The sequence below is a fragment of the Siphateles boraxobius genome, unplaced genomic scaffold (genome assembly GCF_051911475.1).
Source record: "Siphateles boraxobius isolate OS27281-9 unplaced genomic scaffold, OSU_SipBor_1 24, whole genome shotgun sequence".
Classification (NCBI taxonomy): Eukaryota; Metazoa; Chordata; class Actinopteri; order Cypriniformes; family Leuciscidae; genus Siphateles; species Siphateles boraxobius.
The window spans coordinates 1618282-1640369 of NW_027508855.1; the positions used below are offsets into that span (position 1 = coordinate 1618282).

The 22088-nt window shown below is 35.3% G+C and overlaps 2 protein-coding genes across 2 annotated transcripts; one reads left to right on the forward strand and one right to left on the reverse strand.

Annotated features, from left to right (window-relative positions):
• Nucleotides 1-8386: 8386 nt before the first annotated feature.
• cabp7b (calcium binding protein 7b) lies at nucleotides 8387-13043 on the forward strand. Its single transcript, XM_077240667.1, has 5 exons — nucleotides 8387-9001; nucleotides 9851-9994; nucleotides 10378-10490; nucleotides 10889-11036; nucleotides 12282-13043. Exons 1-5 carry the CDS (start codon nucleotides 8893-8895, stop codon nucleotides 12407-12409), a joined length of 642 nt encoding a protein of 213 aa, XP_077096782.1. The 5' UTR covers nucleotides 8387-8892; the 3' UTR covers nucleotides 12410-13043.
• Nucleotides 13044-15947: 2904 nt separating this feature from the next.
• On the reverse strand, nucleotides 15948-21376 carry zmat5 (zinc finger, matrin-type 5). The gene is made up of 5 exons (XM_077240668.1): nucleotides 21046-21376; nucleotides 19372-19434; nucleotides 19190-19270; nucleotides 18909-19020; nucleotides 15948-16843 (listed from the first exon to the last, which is right to left on the reverse strand). Exons 1-5 carry the CDS (start codon nucleotides 21170-21172, stop codon nucleotides 16702-16704), a joined length of 525 nt encoding a protein of 174 aa, XP_077096783.1. The 5' UTR covers nucleotides 21173-21376; the 3' UTR covers nucleotides 15948-16701.
• Nucleotides 21377-22088: the final 712 nt, after the last annotated feature.

The following is a 22088-nucleotide window of genomic DNA, read 5'->3' on the forward strand; positions in this document are numbered from 1 at the left end:
ATCAATTTCAGTTGACCTAACCTGTCAACAAAGTCATCCAGAATCCTTTTAAAGGAGGGTAATTGAGTCAGCTTAAAAGGTAAAGTGTATTGAGGCATGTGGAAGCAGTACATATACAGCATTCAATGCTTCCAGCAGTCAGTCACCAATTTCAACAAAATACATGTTTTTAAATTGCATGAATTTACAATTAACCCAGCTCTGTGCAAGATCTGAATGAGGGTGTGAAATGTTTGGAACCATTACAACAAGATATAGATGAAACTAAAATGCATCAGGCCAAACTAAGGTAGGCCTACATTTAATTTCATGTTATGCAACTGTATATATAGTGAGACCCAAGTAAAACCATTATATCCATTGGACTGGACTGGTACGGGGTCAAATGAATTTGAAAAGGACATATTGTCAAGTCAGTTCTTCTACACTATTCCCAAGGGTGAGCAAAGATATCACCTCACTCACTACATAAGTGGCTTGGGAGAAACTCCTGTCATTTTTTGGAAACCTCACACAGGAACGAGAGCAGCATGTCAAATAGCTTCTTTACTCTGAGCGGTGAGAATTTTCCATTACACTGGTGAGCCAAAAAAAGAACAAACACACAGATGCTACTGAGCTTTTCCAAAAGACAGATGTTCAGTAACTTGCTACATCTCCATTTACTTCCTTCTGTTCATTGCAACATAGAACATATTAGTGTTGTCACGATACTAGAATTTCTAACTTCGATACGGTACCTTGAAAAATATCGATATTCGATACCATTTTCGATACCACAGAGAAAAAAACTGCCACAATATTAAGGGGGTCTTTTTTTTATTTAAAGCTAAATATTACAAGTCTAGAACATGACAATGAGGTATATTTTACATGAACAAAAATGTCCTGAGTTCTATCTGTTAATATTTTTTCATTGGACCAGAGCTAACATGATCCGTTGTGTTTTTATTACCTACTGTTATCAAAGATTAAAATATACTGTAACAAATGCATTGGTCATCGGTCATAAATGCTGGTTAATACATTAACTTAATTTGATGAACAGATTTAAACGCAAACGTGTGTGCATCACACGCGGAAACAATGCTCACTGGATCAGCATCTAGTCAAGTTACCTTTATTTATATATTGCTTTTAATAATACAGATTGTGTCGAAGCACTTAACTGTATCAAATTGGAGGATAGAGTGTCAGTAATGTATAATAATAAGGTTAAACATTCAATTTTCAGTTAAAGGCATTTCATTATTGAATTCAGAGATGCCATTGTCTAGCTCAGTTTAGTTTAATTAGTATATGTGTAATCAAATTGATGATAATCGCTAATGAAGGCAAATTGCAGAATTAAATAATAATTTTTGAATAAAGTTAAACAGACACAAGTTAATTTACATCTGACCACAGTTACAATATTTACTTGTCTACGATTCCTCAGTCAGATTATGTTAACTTTAAGAATTACAGTGAAAAAACGAAACACAGACTCATATCAACAACAATACTAGGCCATCTTGGTTAATGTTTCAGAAAAGTTAAAATGAGAAGAGTTACAGTGTTAGGATGTTTTTAGCAGTGGTGCAGGTCTGTCCAAAAAACAAACACCCCTGATGCTGAGCATATGCTGCTAAATGGTACCCCTGGAGCCAATTCCTTAAATGTTTTCATCTATAAAATAATTTTACAAAATGAGTGATGAGAGGGATATTGATAGTCAAACAATCTTTTGGGTGCCCGCAGCCCGCTCGCAGTGTGAAGCGCGTGTCCGCGCTATTCTCCGACATGCCCGCTCGCGGTGTGTAGCGCGTGTCCTGTCCACGCCATTCTCCGACTCCGACATGCCCGCTCGCGGTGTTCTTTATCAATCAACCAAAGCCGGTCGCGGGGACGGCGCACTCGCCATCTTTCCATTCACTTTTGCTATTTAACCAGATCGAATGAGACGAGTGCGTCACGTGTGGTGTTTGTCAACGCGCCTTTGGAGAGAAGTGAAAGTGACTGCTCGGCTAGTATTGGTGTATCGATACTTCGGGAAATTAGTATTGGTACCGTTCAGATATTTCAGTATCGATATTTATCGAAATATCGATATTTTTGACAACACTAGAACATATATTTTTGTATATATGCGGTCCTGTGGATAAGAAGACTATAAAATCGCAAAGAATTTAAATGGTTTCTTTGCACGTCACGACTATTGCCTATATATTTCTGCTAAAATCTCAGTTCTACGTCAGCTTATGCATTGTATCATCCCATAGCACACTGCAATTTAATATGGGATTTAGTTATGTCTGATAACTGTCGAGCGTGTGTGTGTGTGTGTGTGTGTGTGTGTGTATATATTCACAGTGCTCCCCTGGAAGTTGCAGTGGCCAATCGTGCATGCGGAAGAGATCGAGCATTAAAAAAACGTCAAATTCAAGGTTTGTTGGACATGTTTTAGTTTTTATCTACTTGACTTGTTATTATGGTAAATGGACTGCATTTATATAGCGCTTTCACAGACCGAATGGCCACCAAAGCGCTTTACATATTTCCCTCACATTCACCCATTCATACACACATTCATACAGCCATGCAAGGCGCCACCCAGCTCGTCGGGAGCAGTTGGGGTTAGGTGTCTTGCTCATGGACAGCTCGACACTTGGTCAGGTGGAACCGGGGATTGAACCACCAACCTTTCGGTTTGTAGACAACCTACATGAACCACTGAGCCACTGCCGCCCCGTTTGTTATAAATAACAAACTACAGTTTTGATCACTAACACAAGCTTCTGCTGCAGGTCTTTTGAGATGTTTGTTATGAACTTGTATCTCTTATGGCCTTTGAGCTTAATGTCACCATAGAGAATACTTTTGTCTCTTTTTTCTTCTTTGTTCCATTCGCTCCCTATAAATATGTGTAACTGACAATCCTGCTATGCTTAAAATGTGTATTAAGGTTTTTTGTAAAAACACTAGGAATAATACTGAGATATGAAATTTGAATATCAATATATTAGGGATCCATCTAAATTCTGCAGGTAAAGAATTTTTTACATTTTGCTTTGAAATGATCATTTACATCTTCAGAGAGATGTGACTAATAGGGTCAAACTGCAGTTGTCCTTTCCTTGTGATATCTCTCCATGAGAGCCAGATCGGCATCCCTCTCTCCTTAGACTCTAGGAAAAGTGCCACTTCCCTTAAATGCTATTAGAGGACAGATACGACAAAATGGAGGGAGGCTGATACAATTATTGTGAGATTCAGATCATCCACAATCTTTAGGCCTTGAATGTTTACAGGTCAATTTCTGCCATGCACAACGAATGGTTTGAAGTTCTCTCATATTATTTAAGAACACACACACACACACACACACACCCCTCATCTTGTGACCCGGCTGGTACAGCTCTCATCCAACTTTAATTGAACTGAGGGACACTGAGGACTTTTAGGGCATGTATTTCACGCTGTCCTGATAGGACACCAGGGGAGCAGGAGGAGAGAATTACTTTGATGTGATTCATTTGTGGAGGACAGCGTGCCATACATCACCAATGCCACACTGAGTATATGAGTCTTCACTCTATAAACAATAGATTGCTTAAGCAGAAGCAGTTTTAAGTATCCTCATCTCTTGTGACTTTGTTTATCTTACACATAAATGCTTGATTTATTTTACAAGCTAGAATCAATACCACATTTTGCAAAACATTACATTTACTATTTACGTAAAATTGTGTAAAATCATTGCATTTACAGTATTTAATTATAAAAATGCTGCAAGTTTAATTTCCAAGCAGAATGCCACAATACATTTAGTTAACAACAAACTGCTAATTTACCAATCGTTGGCGGCACATTATATTAGAAGCTCTTTTCTGTCATTTTACATTAGTGAGTCAATTCAAGTTTGATTCATTGCCAAATCACTAGAAATGTAAAGCATGATACCTGAGGTGCATGTTTTCAATCAAGCTAAATAAGGTTAGTTTAGTTAGTTAAAGGTTAGTTGCTCCCTTCCACGTGTAAATGAGAGAACACTAATGAAGTAAAATAACGATGCCAGCAGTGAGTGGTTACACCAGATGTGTAAAGAGATTAGATGAGGCTGAATCAAAGTCAAGGCCAATCTTATCTGATCAGCTTGATGATACACCATTCCAGAGCAACACTAAATAAATGATGATAACAGTTGAAATGTTCTAATTGCATCATGAGGACATTTACAGACTGTGGGAGTCCTGTAGGACCTCAGAACTCATGTGAGCAAAACACAGAGCCGACAGTAAACAAGGACATTCAAGGACAACATCCAAGCTGTGTTTAACTGCAATAAAGCACCAGTGCTCATAATGATGGCAGAAACAATTTCACCAACCAACACAATCTTCTTATGGTTTACTTGATGTTGTCTCCAATAAAGACTACAGGCAGTTAATAGTGAAAACCCCATAGAGAAATTCCTCTTGAGGTTGAGATTAGTCCAGCCAACAGTGGAATTGCTGAGTATTTAGAATGGAGAGGCTGGGGGAGAAATGATTTCAAAGTGTTTTATGCATTTACATATAGAGCTACAACATATTTCTGTCGTTCAAAAAAAATGAAACATATAAACACTTTTTACCTCATTGAAATTTGTTTTATTATTTATTGAAAAAATAAAATGAGAGTGATAGTCTGCAACATTCATGTTCAAATGAGCTTATTTTTCCTATGCTGTGATAGCAGGGCAAAACAAAGAAAGTTACTGTTGTTTTTGGAATGTCATTAATGTTTGACCTGATTGACCTTTAATAAACATTCGCAAAAAATATCTCGAAGATAAGGTGACATGATGAATATGTCTTATTTCAATATGTCAGACTGATTGCATAGACTGCATTATGTCATAGTTCTGCTCTCCTGAGAGGCATAAATATCTTTAGCTGAGCACATTATTTGGAAGGTTTATGCATTCACCAGGAATCTTATGCAAAATATATTCTTAAACAAAACATCTCACTTCCTGAGTGATATCTGCATATTTAGGAAAATTTAAATGACCTTATTATTCATAATACTGAGATGGGATGAATAATTATGTGAACAGTTACAGTGTTCATAAAACAGGTTTAATATATAATTGTGCATTTATTTCAGTTTTAAGTGTGATCAATTGAGAAAACAACTTTTACACTATAATTATTAAGACCAGACTCAAACCAGAAGAATCAGGTCAAGCAATCACAGTGCTTAAATTATTAGAGCATGTTTCACATTATCAAGACTCGCTGAGCTTCTTTAATGGGTTAATTTATTGGAGTCGCCTTTGTTTGATATAACTCAAATAATTTCTGGGCTTAAATGAATCATTGACCTCTACATGACACAATCTATGTCATAAATCTCAAGCAAATATGCCTTAGTGGAACCGTTTGTATTAGGAAATTTAATTTAGAGAGTAATACATTACATTTCTGTTGACAAAAGACATTAGAACAGAATATGAGGTACAAGCAGAGACAAAAAAATATTTTTGCACTCGTGGCATATAATGCCATGACATAATATTTCTCTCTGCATGAAAATTTGAAGGTGATGGGAAAATGTATTTGTTCAGAATATAAAAAAATAAGTTATATACATCACATGTATTACCATGCAAGTGGCAATTAGTCCAGTTGTATCATAAACTATAGACACATTATGGTTAATAGACCCCAAGTTATTTTCTTTCTTGATAAACTGATTATATTCTGGACACATGAGGATTTCTACTAAAAAAAAATGTGCCAATGAACAGTCATCCGTGTAAATGCCTCTCTAGGCAATTACAGAGACAATCAATAATCCCAATAGCATTTGGGACAGTAAACGGTTACAATGCAATACAGGTTGCATTTATGAGGTTTTGAAGAATCTCTCTCTGCTCTGTTAGTTTAACAGATTACATTTTTTCATGCTGTGAAATATGGTACTGCTTTGTTTCATCAATTATGTTTTTGTCTGATGCAAGCAAAATTGTTAACAAGTCAAAGACAAAGACATGAGCAGATATTTTGCAACATCATTTTATACCACTCAAAAGAAACTGTGCAAGAGCACAAAGCATCAGAAAAGATTCTATCACTCCAGTCGCCTGATACAGTTTGCTATAGTATTGGTTAGTTTTAGAAAGACAAAAAAAACTATAGGCTGAAAGAGCTTAGGAGATTTCAAAGAGGCTATGAATTAAAAAACAAACCACGTCACAGGCAATTAAACCAAATCAATACATGCATCTCTACTAGGAATGAAGAGGAGTACAAGAGCTGTTTATGAAACTTAGAATGCTTTGTTTTCTCCAACTTTAGAGGCCAGCCAACATCAGTAATCCCACTGATATTGTGCTCTTGACCAAGGCATGTAACAAGGCAAAACAAAGTGGATTAAAAAAGTGACTACTAAATGCCAAGTTTCTAAGTTAGAGCCTTAATGTTTAGGCAGGAAAGAAAAAATGGTATATAACTTCACCATATATTCAAATGTATGCAAACTGCTTCCAGACTTAATGATGGCATTTGTCAGATGGACATTTGAGAGACATTGGGAAAGATTCAGGTGCAGTAGAGAGAAACCAGTGCTGAGACATGCTGTCAAACAGTTCAACACCAAAAGCTGAAAGCCTAGACAAGGAGGCACATTCTGAACCAGAATAATGAGCTGCTGCCTCTGCCCTCAACACATGCAAAACAACCTTCATATACAGTACACATAGAAACGATTACTTGTGCAGCATTTCTCTTTATTTAAAATGCTGGATTTAATGCATAAGCATACACAAACGCACGTCTTCTAATAATATCTGCCTAATTTTTCCTCAATTTAAATCATTAATTGCAAGTCACAATTTAATAATTTCCATAGTTAAATTCTGGTCCTTTATGCTGCCTAAGAGGTAAAGCTAATTAATTACGTTTATTGAAGACAAACTTTGTTGACCTTAATTCATCCAGATGCAAATTATCGAGACATAGCTAACTCTGAAATCTAAACAGAATAAACTTTAGCAAATCCATTCAACTACCTTTTTTTCTCAGAAGTATCCCCTTCATTAGCCTGATATAATCTTAACAAAGCTTAAAAAACCCGCTGAGACGATAAAATAATAGGCTATAGCCTACTCACCTGTATGCAGTGTGATTTGGACCACGGAAAGCCAAAACAGACACACACATTTTTACCTACCGCGTTTTAAAACATACGGTCATAAGGTTTGTTTACCTTATCAAAGATTTTATTTTAAAAAAGGCACTTTAGTGACATTGCACTAAATATTTTTGCACTGTTTAAGACTCTATTTATTGATGTAGAAGTGTATTTTGTTTTGTATGTCAGGAGGGATTGAAATTGCAGAAATTAAAGTAGGCCTATTTAAAAACTGTTAAATGAAACAGTTTGTTCAATTCGGTGCTGTTGTTATAATTGTCAAAATCAGAAATAAAATAATAAATAAATATCGGTTTTGTATATCGGTTATCAGGCATATAGGCTAAACATTTGGTATCTGTTACAAAATCTATCTATTTTTTTTTTTAAATCTAAAATCGGTCGATCTCTAGTTAAAACACGCAACTGTGGCTGAGACTAGTCAGTGGAATCATTTCATACATAAATACAGTAATATTTTTACAGTAATATTTTACGAGTTTCTTCACATAAATTAAATCTTGCACACGTAACATTTCAAAAATGTATTATAAAGTATATTATAAATTTATATTATAAATTTAGCCTACAATACACGATAAAGACCCATCCACAGCATATAAAAATCTGATATACCTGAATATACACCGACCCTAGAACTTAGATCAGTACACTCAATAAGTTACAGACAAACAACAAAAATAAAGATGAAAGCTTTTGAGGAAATCGAAAGAGTTTGATTGAAAGTGGGATTTGTTATCTAAGCGCTTTTGAGCGCGCGCATATAGAGTGGGCGAGTGACTTTGGCTGAAGGGACATTATGCACCAGGCGCTCGCGCATTCGTGGACCAGATCTCACCGAGGACACATCTTCGCAGAGATTTCTTGGATTTTTGTTTAGCATCTCGAGCTTCCGCAAATCAACTGCCATCAGTAATTTCTAGTAGTAAATCAACACGTTATTTGTCATTCTGTAATGGAGGATCCTTTTTTTTTTCGTTTGCTTTATCATTTATTTAAGAACATGCCACATTTTCTCATATATACCTAATGGAAAATATTATTAGAATGTTAGAATTCTCGCGGACTGGAATTCTTCAGCATATTCTGATTTGTATAACTCGAGACCGTTCGACTACCTGTAGGATTGCATCAAGCGCGTGAGGGAGGCGGTGATGCCCAGGAGGTAATGCGCATTCATATAATGTGACACAATTCGGGTTTATTTGCACTCGAACGGAGGTTCCTGTGTACGTCGTGTAGATTTATATCCGGTAAATATAAGCTAATTGAGCCACCGTAATCTCAAGGAGAAAGGACGGCACGTTTTTTTGAACAGGCGTTGGGAATCTCTACGTTTATCCTTCAAACCCAGTTGAATATGTACAGAACAAGGGGGACATTTCCCGCAATATACGCGTACCTGTACCATACAAGCTCCATCTGAATGGCAATACTTGAATATTTGAACGTTTCGTGAAATCATATGGCAATAGTTTTTGCACCTGATGCAATGCAATCCGCAATCGATCGAATGAATGATAATTTCTGCATGAGGGTGCAGAGTGACTAATCGCACCTGGGCCACAGTAAGACAGGATGAAGATGAATCAGACAAGCGTTGTGATTGTTGGCTTTGAGCTTCCTGCAAGCGCTCTGTGGTAAAGTTGCAGTGGCCGAACTACAGGTGCTATATGAAGATCAGGATACAAGCGTTGGTTTGTCCTCGCAGAAATGCCCGTGCGTGCTGTGACTTCCAGGTTCATGTACAGGGGGCTTTGCTCTATTCCAGATATCCTCTCCTACAGGGCTCCTGTCAGCCTCCCCGAGGATGAAGTGGAGGGTAAGTGATATTTTATTTTAAGTTGAACGGAGAGGTTATCTGTGGGGATAGTACTTTGTGAATGTGGGTTTCAGCACCATGGAGAGCGCCCTGCGGCAGTCTCTACTGTCCACAATGAAGAAAGTGCTTTTTTTTCCCTCCACACTACTGTTTTTTTTTTTTCATGTATAGGCTACGAATTGTGCATATTTTTACTTAGATTATGTTGGTTTTGAAATGAGCGTATGAACAAACGCCATCACATGAAGTTCAAAGCTTGCAATATGAAGGGTGAAGGTGGGCGTTCATATCTAAATACAAATTTCGCAAATGACTGTAGTATTTTAACAATTGTATGACATTCAACATTGAACATTTACAAATAATACTGAATCTTATTCTAGATTATTTTTACACCATGTTAGCTGAACACATATAGTTTGTTTTTACGCCAAAGAGTGTTCCAATTATTTAATATGTTAAGAGACTCTTGCAATAATTTACTTGCAATTTTGCATTTTATCTATAATATATCCACTATGAGGATGTCATGGCAAATGAAAATATGGCTTGTCAAATGAAAATATATTCAGAATGAAATAAAAGTGTACTTGTGACTATTAGTAATGACTTTTAATTACAGTTATTAATGTTTTAGTTGATTGTCTTCTGATATTTAAAGGACACTCACTCATAGCACTTATTTATCCAATTTTTCCCCCTGTAATTAATTTGGTGGAAGTCAGAAAGTGGTTCAACTTTCCAATCAGGCATACTGATATACTTAATGTTAATGTTAATATGAGAATCATTAGAAAAGTTTCCGGCATTGTATGTTGTGACGTGGCATTGTATCTGGCGCATCTGCAGAGATCCGTGAAGCCTTTAAGGTGTTTGACCGTGATGGGAATGGATTCATCTCCAAACAGGAGCTGGGAGTGGCCATGCGGTCTCTTGGTTACATGCCAAACGAAGTGGAGCTGGAGGTGATCATTCAGAGACTGGACATGGATGGTATATCAGCCCTCACAAACATTTCATGTTTTGGCCACACAAGCTCTGCACATTTCAGCACATTACATTCTTAACTAAATTATGTGATGTTCTCTGGATTACTATTAATTCGTCTTGTTCTGATTAGATCTATGCACTGTTATGGGAACATTTATCAGAGAGGTATGGTGGAATTGCAAATTCAATATAAAACAACTGCAAGAGCAAAACAATTCCATATTGTAACGCTTAATGTGAATCATTGGACAAAGGCCTGATGTTTCTGATAACGACTCAAAGATTAGAGTCTGGCTGTTCTGCTGGATCAGCGTAAGATTACGATCTCCCACAAGAAAAGGTAACAGTGAAGCTGGTCCGTGTGTTTCGTATCTTTTATTTTGTAGGTGATGGTCAGGTTGACTTTGAAGAGTTCGTAGCACTTCTCGGACCAAAACTGTCTTCAGCTGGTATGCCTGACAGGTTCCATGGAGCCGAGTTTGACTCCATATTCTGGAAGGTGTGGAGGTTTTCTTTGAAATAATCTCAATTATTTCCCCCCATATATAGTCACTCTCAATGACTAGTTCTGTCTGGCTTCAGCTTTACTTTGTCCCATTGCTCTGTGACTCCAGGTGGAAAAGAAGATTGTTCATATATTATTCACACTATACAATTAACTTGCTGACATTCCTTTGGTAGTAATAGCACTGAATTAAAATTAATGTTGAAACTGCTGCTTCAGTCCATTAAAAGGCAATATTCTCTTAAATGTGCTATTTAGTATAACTCATCTGTGCATTAGCCGCTGATCATTTATAGTGGTTACATAATCATTTACTGGAGCATTCAGAATTTTAAGCATTGTTCCTTTAGTGAAAAGGTCACTTTTACTCTTCTTTTTCCTTGTGTCATTAGTGTGACATGCAAAAGCTGACTGTGGATGAGCTGAAGAGACTCCTGTATGACACCTTCTGTGACCATTTGACTATGAAAGACATTGAGAACATTATAATGACAGAGGAGAGTCACTTAAACAGCCCCGAATGCCAAGTAGATATTGACAGTAAGTATTCATACATACAGAAAGAAAAAAAAACTTAAATAAATTGTGACAAACATGATACATTGACCTTGACCTGTTTGCCTCTACCATATGCGCTCCCTGTGTCTGCCCACGCATCTGTTTCATTATGAAGTGTCTGGGCATTATTATGTCAATCAAAATTGTCTGTCAACTCCATTAAAAACCCAAGACACGAAGGCCATTGCTGTAGTGTAGAAAAACGGTCTATTTTTAGCTGAAAAATATGCTGTTGGTAGTCCTGGGGAAATAAAGGAGCTCATAAATCTGTTTGAAGCAGGACAGTGGGGAGTGTATCTGCAAATGAACTTGAGTGTATCTGCAATTGAGAACTTGCACACCTCATACTCTTTGGTAGAAAAATCCATTTGTGCTGAATACCAGCAACTGGTATTCCTTTTTGTAATAAGTTTATACTCATATTGTATCTAAATGAAGCAAAAAAAAAAAACCTTGAGGACAAAGTTGAGAAATATAACGTTCACCACAGCAGCCAGATAATTACAGTATGATTGTGAGTGTGTGATTACTTTTATACAACAGCTAAATAAACAACAAGTTAAAGCATACATTTTAAACACAATATTGACAGTTTTCTGTTTTGCAAGTTCGTGTAAAGTTTGTATTCGGTTTCTAGCATGTATTTGTTGAATGATTGATTCAATAACTCACTCACAAAGACAGGGGCTGAATTCAGATTAGCATACTAGAATGTCCAAACACATAGTATTCAAAAAACAGTAGGCGAAAATTACCCGAATTACCTTCTACTTCCACCAAGATTCTGAAGTCCGCATTTGATAAACACTTTACTATCCCGTGAGGCCACTGGAGAGGATTTGTGAATAGCAGTGGAGTGACACAACATTACTGTGACAACATCGCAGATGTTCATTCTATATAGAGCATACTTCTTTAATGGTCATGAAAAAAGTTTCAAACCAAATGTAGTAGCTACTATACAGAGTATGTGATTTAAGATGCAGCGACAGATTCATTGACTCACTTATAAAGACAGTCACTTGACGCCACCTACTGGTGAAACTATATAACCTAGAGAAAGAGGCATTGAAAAGTCTGTGATACAAATAGAAAAAAGTCCTAGAGTTGCTGGACTATATCACCAATCAGATTCAAGGACCGATGTTTTATAAATATATATCTGTTGAAAAAAATCCATCTATGATAATCTTTTCTCTTCTATTTTTCTTCAACTTGTCCTCAAAGCAAGTCCCATGCAACAAGTCAAGCACACCTGTGTGCGCAAGAGCTTGATTTGTGCCTTCGCCATTGCATTTATCATCAGCGTCATGCTCATCGCAGCCAATCAGATGCTTCGAAGAGGAATGAAATGAACAGTACTGTTTCTAAGAAAACAAATGACTGATGAAAGGAAACAAGGTAAAAATGCAAAAAAGTCCAAATGTAACTAGTTTCTAATGATGATAGTTTTACAGAAACACCAAAGGCTGCACTTACATTCTACTATAAACTCAAGGTAAAGACAGACTGTTGTTGGACAGGCAAAAATAGCCCAAAACAATATAGTTTAAAATTGTCATGGTCATTATTGTGTAGAAACAAAACAGGAGCAATTAGTAATGATCATTGTCCTATAAAATATTACATGTTTCTTCGGCTTATGTTATAAAGTAGACATCTATTATAATGTAGCACATCATACTTAAAATATTATATTATATTGTATAGTTGTAATCCACTTTATATTAAAACTGTGTCGGAGTCATTATATAACATGACATTATGACATTGACAAAAATATTTCCACAATTTGTAACAACGTTGTGTCAGCAGATCATGTATGGTACATAGTTTTAGATACAGTAGATTTATTTTACAAACATGGTCCCAAACACCACCCGTTTCACCTTTTGGGATATTTGTTTATACAGAAAGAAATGACAGATGAAATTATATTTGTCTATGTCACCAAGAGCAGTTAGGCTCAGAGCAATTAAAAAAAGAAAATTAATGTACTAGAAATTTACCAGTAATAAACTGAAAATAGAGTGTAAATTTGGTGACAACCCAAAGTGTTACTGATTCTAACCTGTGCAATTGTCTTTTGTTAACTTGCAAAAACAGTATTTCTTCCAGTCTTGACCCTCAGGATTGTTTGTCGACAGATCTTTTATTAATTTGTTTACTGGTTGTGTGAGAAAAAGTATTGTGAAAAATGCCTGAATATTACAGACTATTCAGATAGTGGGCCATACAAGGCTAAATGTTTTTGTCGGTATCCTGCAATATAACTGTTCTGAGTGTTAATACATATGATTACATATTTGCATGAAATGTTTCTAAGCATTTTGATAACATCAGTGTTGTCAGTAAATTATTAGTCTGTATCAATATTATCATTATTTTCTTCAACAATGTGTGGTTTTCATTGTTTCGGGGTGTTGTAATCTGTATAATGTTAAATTCTTAATTTATAAGTCACGCCATTAACTTTCTCTCATCATTTACTTTTAAGCTAATATGGGTAGCACTTTACAATAAGGTTTCATTTGTTAATATTGATTAATGTATTAACTAACATGAACTAACAACGAGCAATACATTTATTACAGTATTAATCTTTTGTTAATGGTAGTTAATAAAAATACAGTCATTGTTTGTTCATTTTAGTTCACTGTGCATTAACTAATGTTAACAAATACGACTTTTTAAAAGTAATGTATTAATAAATGTTGAAATTAAAAGTGAACTAAGATTACTAAATACTATTGAAGTATTGTTCATTCTTAGTTCATGTTAAAGGACAATTCCGGCCAAAACTGAACCTAGGGCTAAATGACACATGGGTTCCAAGTCGACCGTTTTATGGGATGCGTTTTCATGATAAACGAATGTATCTTCTTATTACACTGTCTGTACACTTACAAAGTTCTCAACGCTTCGGTTTGCAGGTAGGGACCCTCTTTATGCTACCGTGTTAGTGTGGGGCTATTTTGAGCCTTGTTAGTGGTATTAACTAGAGATTTTTATTCATACTTATTCGATGCCCCATACACTAGCGTTATAAAGTAATCTGTGGCTAAACAAAAAATAACGTTAAAACTGGGTACATTCGATTATCATGAAAACGCATCCCATAGAACAGTCGACTCGGTACCCATGTGTTATTCAGCCCTAGGTTCATTTTTGGCCGGAATTGTCCTTTAAAGGGATAGTTCACCCAACAATGAAAATTCTGTTATCATTTACTCACCGTCAAGTTGTTACAAACTTGTATGAGTATTGAAGAATATGTGTAACCAAACAGTTGGTAGACAATCATTGACTTCCATAGCATTTCTATACTATGGATGTCAATGGGGCCCATCAATTGTTTGGTTACACATATTCTTCAAAATATCTTCTTTTGTGTTCAGAAGAAAGAAATGCATACAGGTTTAGAACAACTTGAAGGTGAGTAAATGATGACAGAATTTCTATTTTTAACTAAAGTATGAAACCTTAATGTAAAGTGTTACCCTAATATGTCTCCACATTATTCTGGTCAACAAGAAAATTACAGGTTACGTTTAAAGCTTTCATTTCTTTTAAGTTTATGCATTCATTACTCAAAGGGAATGAACCACAGTACACATTATTCAAATGTAATATTTTGAACCGAATAGCTTTAAGTTTGGTGTGAGTTAATGGTAACAAGCAATATTTGGCTTATGCATACTCTGAAATAAATGTATGCATCCAGCATCTATCTGTAATTTATGCATTTGTCAGTAATCTCAGTGCCTAAACAGTAAGTTGGATGGTGTTGTTATGTGTGTATTACGTTTAAGTCCAAAGTCTATATTTTTGTGCACTTTCCCAGTATTGAATTCACATGTGTTTGTGCTATATCACAGATGACACTTAATTGATATATGTTTTCTCTGACTTAAAAACAAGTCTGTCATGAGTAAGCATTTAAATGGATCTGCAACTGCATATGATTCAAATTATAAGAGTATTGCATTAGTGTAACGAGGTTATAGAGTGAAACATATCATTATACAATTAAGACTTCAGAGAAATATTATTAATATTATACATTACAGAAGGTATTTTTTATGTGTAATCAGCAAACTCAGAGATTCTGACTTGCTTTTTTACACATGAAGGTAATGCTGACATGATGGCACAACCTTTGCGCAAGAAGCAGTCACAAAACCCTGTTTCTTTGCAGTTGCATGCATTTGTAATTTTCTGATGTTGTTACAGTCAGCATTTGTTCTCAAAATATGCAACCTATGCTTTTTGATGACAATTTACTGTGATATACAAATTGAGATACTGATTTCAGGACATCAGAAACATATCATGCTTTCGATTTCCAAAGCTCAAGCATGTGACCTGCTGTGCAAATTGTTTTTTACACACTAATAGGATATTATTATTTATCATGGCAATCTGTTTTTTCAATCAGAGTAATACATGGGTAAGACTCCTAGAATTATATGAAATATAGTTTTATTTTTGTATTTTCCCAATATTTCTTTAATATAAATGAATCTTATTTCACATGGAAAAATTACAGCACATTTACTTAAATGACATCTATTGCATCTGACTACACAATGGCTGATACACATTGGCAGTTACAAACTAGCTCACATAATTATATTAATGTAGTGATGTAACAGTATACAATGTAAGTAACTTTATATTGCATCAATGTAGCCCTAGAAAACCATCTTGAATCTATGATGTGCCAAAAACGTGCTGATGTTACATTTAAATGTACCATGTGAACAACTGAATTAAAACAGTGGTGCTTCTTCTTTGGTCTTTTTCATTATTCAACACATTCTACATTCTTGCACTTGAAAGAGCAAAATCAGATTGTGAGTATCAGAGACATTACAGAAACTAGTCTGTTAGTGCAATGAGTTTGGCTGAATTTATTTGGTCACATTTCCACACAAATTCACTTATAAAATACATGCTTTGGTGGAACAGGTCTGCTATCTATCTGTCTATCTTTCTTTCTTTTTTTTTTTTTTTTTGCATGTGCTGTATACAACTGATGCTGGTTACTAAACTCTACTAGACCAGCAAAAAGTTTTTTTCAGACGACAAATTGTATCTTTTCTGCAACACGTATCTAATAGGCCTTTTCATCACCAGGTCTGTAAATCTAATACATCGCAGTCTAGCGCAACATTCATCAGTGAAGACAACGGGAGTTTACTAAGTCCATAAAAGCAAACAGTACAAAACGTCCCTGCAACAAGCAATCAGGACTAAATTGAAAACGCTTGCCTCATCTGAATTTCAATCTAAACCACAGAAGGCAGACAAAAACAATAGTGTTCAGCCTGAGAACACTCAACTTCTTGATAAAGCAACCAATTATGTTAACTCCTACCTGAGCTCATTTACAGACACAAATTACAACTCCATATTATGAAATTGCACTGGAATATTTTTCAGAATATAAAAAAGCTTTTTCTTTCAGCATGCACCTTGATTTACATTGCTATACATTTCCATACAAATATGTACATTGTTTTCACTTAAAAAAAATATAAAATGGTTTTGTAACAGTAAAAGTTAGAAGCGTAGTCTTGGAAAAATAAAAAAATAAAAAAACTTTAATCCTTCATTAAAAAAAGGATTTTTTACAAACTCCCTTTCAACCCCATTCATTTTGCAGAGTCACTTTCCAACCGCCATTTGGTGGGGGATGGAGAGATGGAGGAAGATCTGGAATAGACAGCAGATACGGAGGTATCTCGATGTTCTCAGTGCATTCTTCCTCTTCTATCTTTAAAACTCTGAAAATAAAAAGAGTAACAGGTTAAACTGCTGAGCTCAAGAGCATGTGTGTGTATTCTCTACCACCATTGAAACCTATATGCAGGTAATTATGCAAATGAAACAGCTGCAGGCATCTCACTTTAATGTGTCAAGGTGACCTCTAAAACAAGATTGTTCATGTATTTTGAATGCTCTGAAGCACACTTGCACCCAAGCAGCTGGAATTCCTCATACATAAAGATAAGCAACATGTTCAATCATAACATAAAACTGGTTGTAAAAAGTCTCTCTGTATTTACTAAAACCCCAAAAACAGATAACATAGGAGTTCATCGCATTTGACAAGAATTAATTAATTTTCAAATTAATTATCATAAATATTTATATGCGTTCCAGTTCAAATTGGTAAGATTTTCTAGGGAAATGAAAGGGATCTCTATCTCAATCACTCAATAGCCTACGAAAGTGATACAAATTCATCACAAAAACATAGCGCAATATAAAAATATATTATTAAAAAAAATTGCACCACTGATATATAAGCTACGTCTATAAAAATTTACAGCGGAACATTCAAATCAGCGTTGGCACTGCCACTGAGCCAGAGAAAGCAGCTGTCATGTATAGGTATGAAATAGCTTTACAAAAAGTATAATTATTTCTGTTACAGTAATTCAAATGATCATAGAAGTACTGAGATAAACGAGTTCATAATCAGATATAAACACTGAAGTCTACAGTAGTGATCAAGAGAGAGTTTAAAAAGTCTTTATTTTTTTAAAATAAGTCAATCAAATAATATTTTTTTTTTTTTTTTAAATAGACTGCAGCAACCATTTTGTCGTCACCTCTAGCAAATTACGTTATAGCTGACAATTCTGAATCGTGGCAGAATTGTGATCTCTGTTTTAAACAAAAGAATTGTGATTTTCAATTTCCAGCTCATTAAGTAAAAACAGCATAATAACCTTGTGTGATGAAACAGGTTGTGAGAAGGAGGGGGAGATCAAATCATTAATACCCTTTAAATTCTGAACATGTTTAGGAAGCAATATGGTTTCTAAAAAACTCCAATGTCTTTGGTAACATCCTCAAAAAAATGTTTTTATAAAATGATAAAAACATCACATTTCAACCATTTTAACCAGATTTGATATTACTATCAAAATTATTTTGATTTTTAGAATGCACATTAGCTTCCTTTACCCTTCACCTTTAAATGCGTTTAATAATTGTTGATTTAACTGAGCATTAAACAGAGGTAGCCATCCAAAACATTATACAGTCTTCTGTAACCTGAGGACAGGTTAAATGTATTTAAAAATGTCTGTGTGACCTGTTCAATTCTGCATGCACCATGCAGATTCTTGCACAATGTATCTTAAATTTGGCCAAAATGAATTAAACGGGTAATTATCTCAATCTTTTGAATGAACATGTTTGTGCCACACACATAATTCATAATGTTGTTAATTTATCTTTCATGTGCCTGTTTTGAAATTGTTCAAGAAATTTTTTGGGGGTGGAAACATACAATTTGTTTAATGTTATTATAGACATCTGAAAAGTCATTGAAAGTAAAAAAAAAAAAATCCAACTAGAGCGCCTCCAGTGAATCTCAGCCATTTCCAGCCCTGCGTGCGAGGAAGAAAACTGATCATTTGTCAACATCAAACTCAAAATAAATAAGACCTGAGCCCGGATTACCCATTTTATGCCGGGCGTACACCAAAGAACTTTCACAGTCCCAGACTAAAGACCGGCAGTCTTTAGGAATCTTACTGGAGTCTCGGCACGCTCCCGTCGTCTCGATCGTTAAATGTGAGGTGATATTCTGCAGTCGGCGACCCGATTTATGCCAGTCTTTCATATCAAACATGTTTGATATTATCGCAAGTCTTTAGTCTGAGACTAAAAACTGTGAACCCAAGTCTTTAGATGTGAGCTGATAATCTTATAAAGTCTTTTCTAAATCTTTTCAAAGTATTTAGGTGTACAGAAAGCATTAGTGAATAAAACATTAATTGGAAACAAACCAGCCTTTCCAAATCACCATTCTGTCCAGTATCCTGCATTAAGTACCTTCCTGATGTCAAAGCAGCTCGTTTCTTCTCTCTTCTGGAGAGCCATTCATCAATGCTGCGCTTAGTAGATGATCTACCTTGGTCAGGGTCTTCCTTCCGTCGCTTTTCATCTGACAGGAAATTACAACAATGTACTCAGTTTAACAAATTGTGAAAATGTATAAGGGTATGTCAACAGCCTGATCAGCATTAAGCATGCCTTGTCAGTCAACTTTAAAAGATGGCTTAAAGATCACTGATACACCTAAAAGGCATCAGGAGATCACTGTAGCCCCTCACCATCAATCTTTTGCTCCAGCATCTGCATGTGGCTCTCAGACATGTGTGAAAAACGACAGTTTGTACCAAATACACACTGTCCTGGAAGGCAGTGAGAGAAACAAGCGCACTATCAGGTTCATAAAAGAAAACATATTTAACTAAAGAAGCAACACATCGGTTTACTCTGTCAAATGTCTTACCTGTCTGAAGAAACTTTCTGCAGGGCTCCTTTGTCCGCTCTTCATTTAAAACTGTGGCAACATCTGAAAATAAAAATTACAAATAAAAAAAGTGCTTTACCTTAATGTAACCCAGGTACTTTCTCTGCCTTATTTACAGCATTTATACATGCTTCATTAACATAATTGTTGTAAAACCTCCTGCTGCTGCGAGTTGTTTTCTGTGAGTGGGTCATTCCTGTTATTCAGAATCAGTGCCTTTTGGCCATCATAAAATGTAGAAATTCAAACTCAGTTTTTAAAAGACATTTTCGTGTAGTCATGATAGGGTGATGTGAAACATTTGGAAAACAATTTTGGTCAAGCTTGGGTAAATACATTTAACCATTTATTAAACAAAATAAATTATTTTGTCCCCTGCTCAGGACAAATGAACAACAGTTTCAAATACTTATGAATACTAATTTAGTATTATACTAATTCTAAAAACTACTTTTTCCATTTAAAAATATATCAGTTAATAAGTTATCAGAAAATGTGCATATTGTGTTTGAATTGTACTTCTCACAATCACATCATTTTACATTTTTTGTTTTCATATTCAAATGCCAAAAAAAAAGCATTTTTGTTTACTTTTTAAAATAATGCATTATTGATACTCCAGTACATTTTCACTGAATTTTTTTTTATGTTTTTTGCTGATTTAATGACATTATTGTAAAAAAGATGCTAAACAGGATGGACTAAGTGATAGACAGGACAAAATAATAACAGGGTGGTGGACAGTGGTATAAATAATGGATGGATGGATGATTTCCTATCTCTCACATACAAAAAGGTTACATAATTATTTTAGTTTGAACTGGACTTAGAAATGAAACAATATGTAAAACATTGCCAAAGAACTTTAAATACACTACTTCAACTTTAAACATACATTAATTTCACAATTAAGGTCTGTTAGGTCTTCTGAGGGGACATTCTGACCTAAAATCAGCCACTGCAACACGTCTAAGCAAAAAGAAGCTTACATAGAAGGTTTATCTAATAAATAATTGCATGGTTTTTAAAATTGTAATTTTAATTTGTAATTTTTAAAACTATGATTTTGTACTAATTGTTTTAGATCTTTTCCTTAACAGGGTGGACATACTAGCCAAGGTTGACCATATTAAATTTGAAAAATAAAATGGGTAAAAATAGACAATTAAAATAATAGAGTATCTCGCTCACTTTTCCAGGCTGTTATCACTCCAAAGAAGTGATGACTGTTTTATGATATGATGACATTTATTTCGACAGGGTGGGAAATACATTGAGAAAAAAACTTAGGCTAAACACCTTGATTATAAATTGCTAAAATAAATGTAATAATTGAAAAGAATATATACATTAGAGATAATCTTTACTGATATACCCAAGAATGCAAATAAGTTATTTGGAAAAAAATATATATAGTAAGTGTCTTTATTCTGAAATTGGGATACACAGGCCTCGGACAATTGAAAAATTGTGATATATGGTGGTTCAAAATTACTGTAAAATGCCGTCAATTATTTTTTAATAATGCTTAGAATTCAAATTGTGTTATTTATGACTAAGACAGGTTTAAAGTTTATATTGTTCAACATTTTAAGGCAGTAAGTTTAGACTGGGGACACAAAATGCACCGAATCCCAGGAATGCCCCGAGTACCTCTGAAGTTGTCAAACCAGGCTTTCTTCGCCCGGTGGTGCTGCACGCCGTACAGGTGCTTCTTTCTGTTGTGTAGGTTGTCCTGAAAGCTGCGGTCACAGTAGTCGCAGTAATACCTCTTCCCCATTGTTCTCAATGCAGAAAAGACTACAAATCAGACCTAAATTAAAATAAATGTTAATTAAGTAAAAATAAATATATATATACGTATATTAATATGAATTTTCGATGTCGTCTTCGATTAAACCATAGGGATTAAACACAATGTTACTTCTTCAATATGGCAGCAATAATAACATGCTGGCTGCGCACACTCTTCTTCTTCTTCAGTGAATTTTATTGGCAGCTTGCAATCTTTGCGCATTACCGCCATCTACTGGACTGAGGTGTGATCACATTGGGATGTGAAAAAACAACAACAACAACAACAACAACAACAAAACTAAAGTCTTCTTGCTAGTTTTGTTTCTTTTAGAAACTCTTTCACTGCTTTGATTGTAGACTGTGCTCCAGGTAGACTCAACAGGTTGCTTAAAGTAGACTTGTAGTCAAGGCCGCCTAAACCGAGACCAAGACACTACCAAGACCAGAGGGTATCGAGACCTGGGGCCTATACCATGAAGCGGTTTTAGGTGGCTAGCCAGCTATGTTTCAGTTTAGTTTGCGACAACCCTGGGTTTTAGGGACCATGAAAGTGGTTTGGCTTTTAGCTGTGTTCATCGCCATGGTAACTTACGCTCCATGGCTAACCTGGTCCGGGGCAGGTTATGTTCCAGGTATGAGGTTGCAAACTGAACTTGGACCAATCAGCTGTGAGCAAAGTGACACATGACTGATGCGATAAAGTCACTCCACCTGTTTCTACTCCAAATTAAAGGTCACTACATGGCAAATGATTTTTAAAGACAAAATCGTCTGTTTTTTAGTGATGCTTATTTAGAATAATAAATTTGTATGATTTAGATATTATTTATGTAACTATTATACCCTTTATCAATCACACATGTACAATTTTAGTTAATCAATTATTTTTACGCAGTTTA

Coding starts and splice junctions, on each gene's coding strand:
- cabp7b (XM_077240667.1), top strand. CDS start 8,893: ATGCCCGTGCGTGCTGTGACTTCCAGGTTCATGTACAGGGGGCTTTGC. Junction 9,002..9,850: donor CCCCGAGGATGAAGTGGAGG/GTAAGTGATATT, acceptor GCGCATCTGCAG/AGATCCGTGAAGCCTTTAAG. Junction 11,037..12,281: donor ATGCCAAGTAGATATTGACA/GTAAGTATTCAT, acceptor TTGTCCTCAAAG/CAAGTCCCATGCAACAAGTC.
- zmat5 (XM_077240668.1), bottom strand. CDS start 21,172: ATGGGGAAGAGGTATTACTGCGACTACTGTGACCGCAGCTTTCAGGAC. Junction 19,271..19,371: donor CAGAAAGTTTCTTCAGACAG/GTAAGACATTTG, acceptor ACTGCCTTCCAG/GACAGTGTGTATTTGGTACA. Junction 16,844..18,908: donor GCTGCTTTGACATCAGGAAG/GTACTTAATGCA, acceptor TTTTATTTTCAG/AGTTTTAAAGATAGAAGAGG.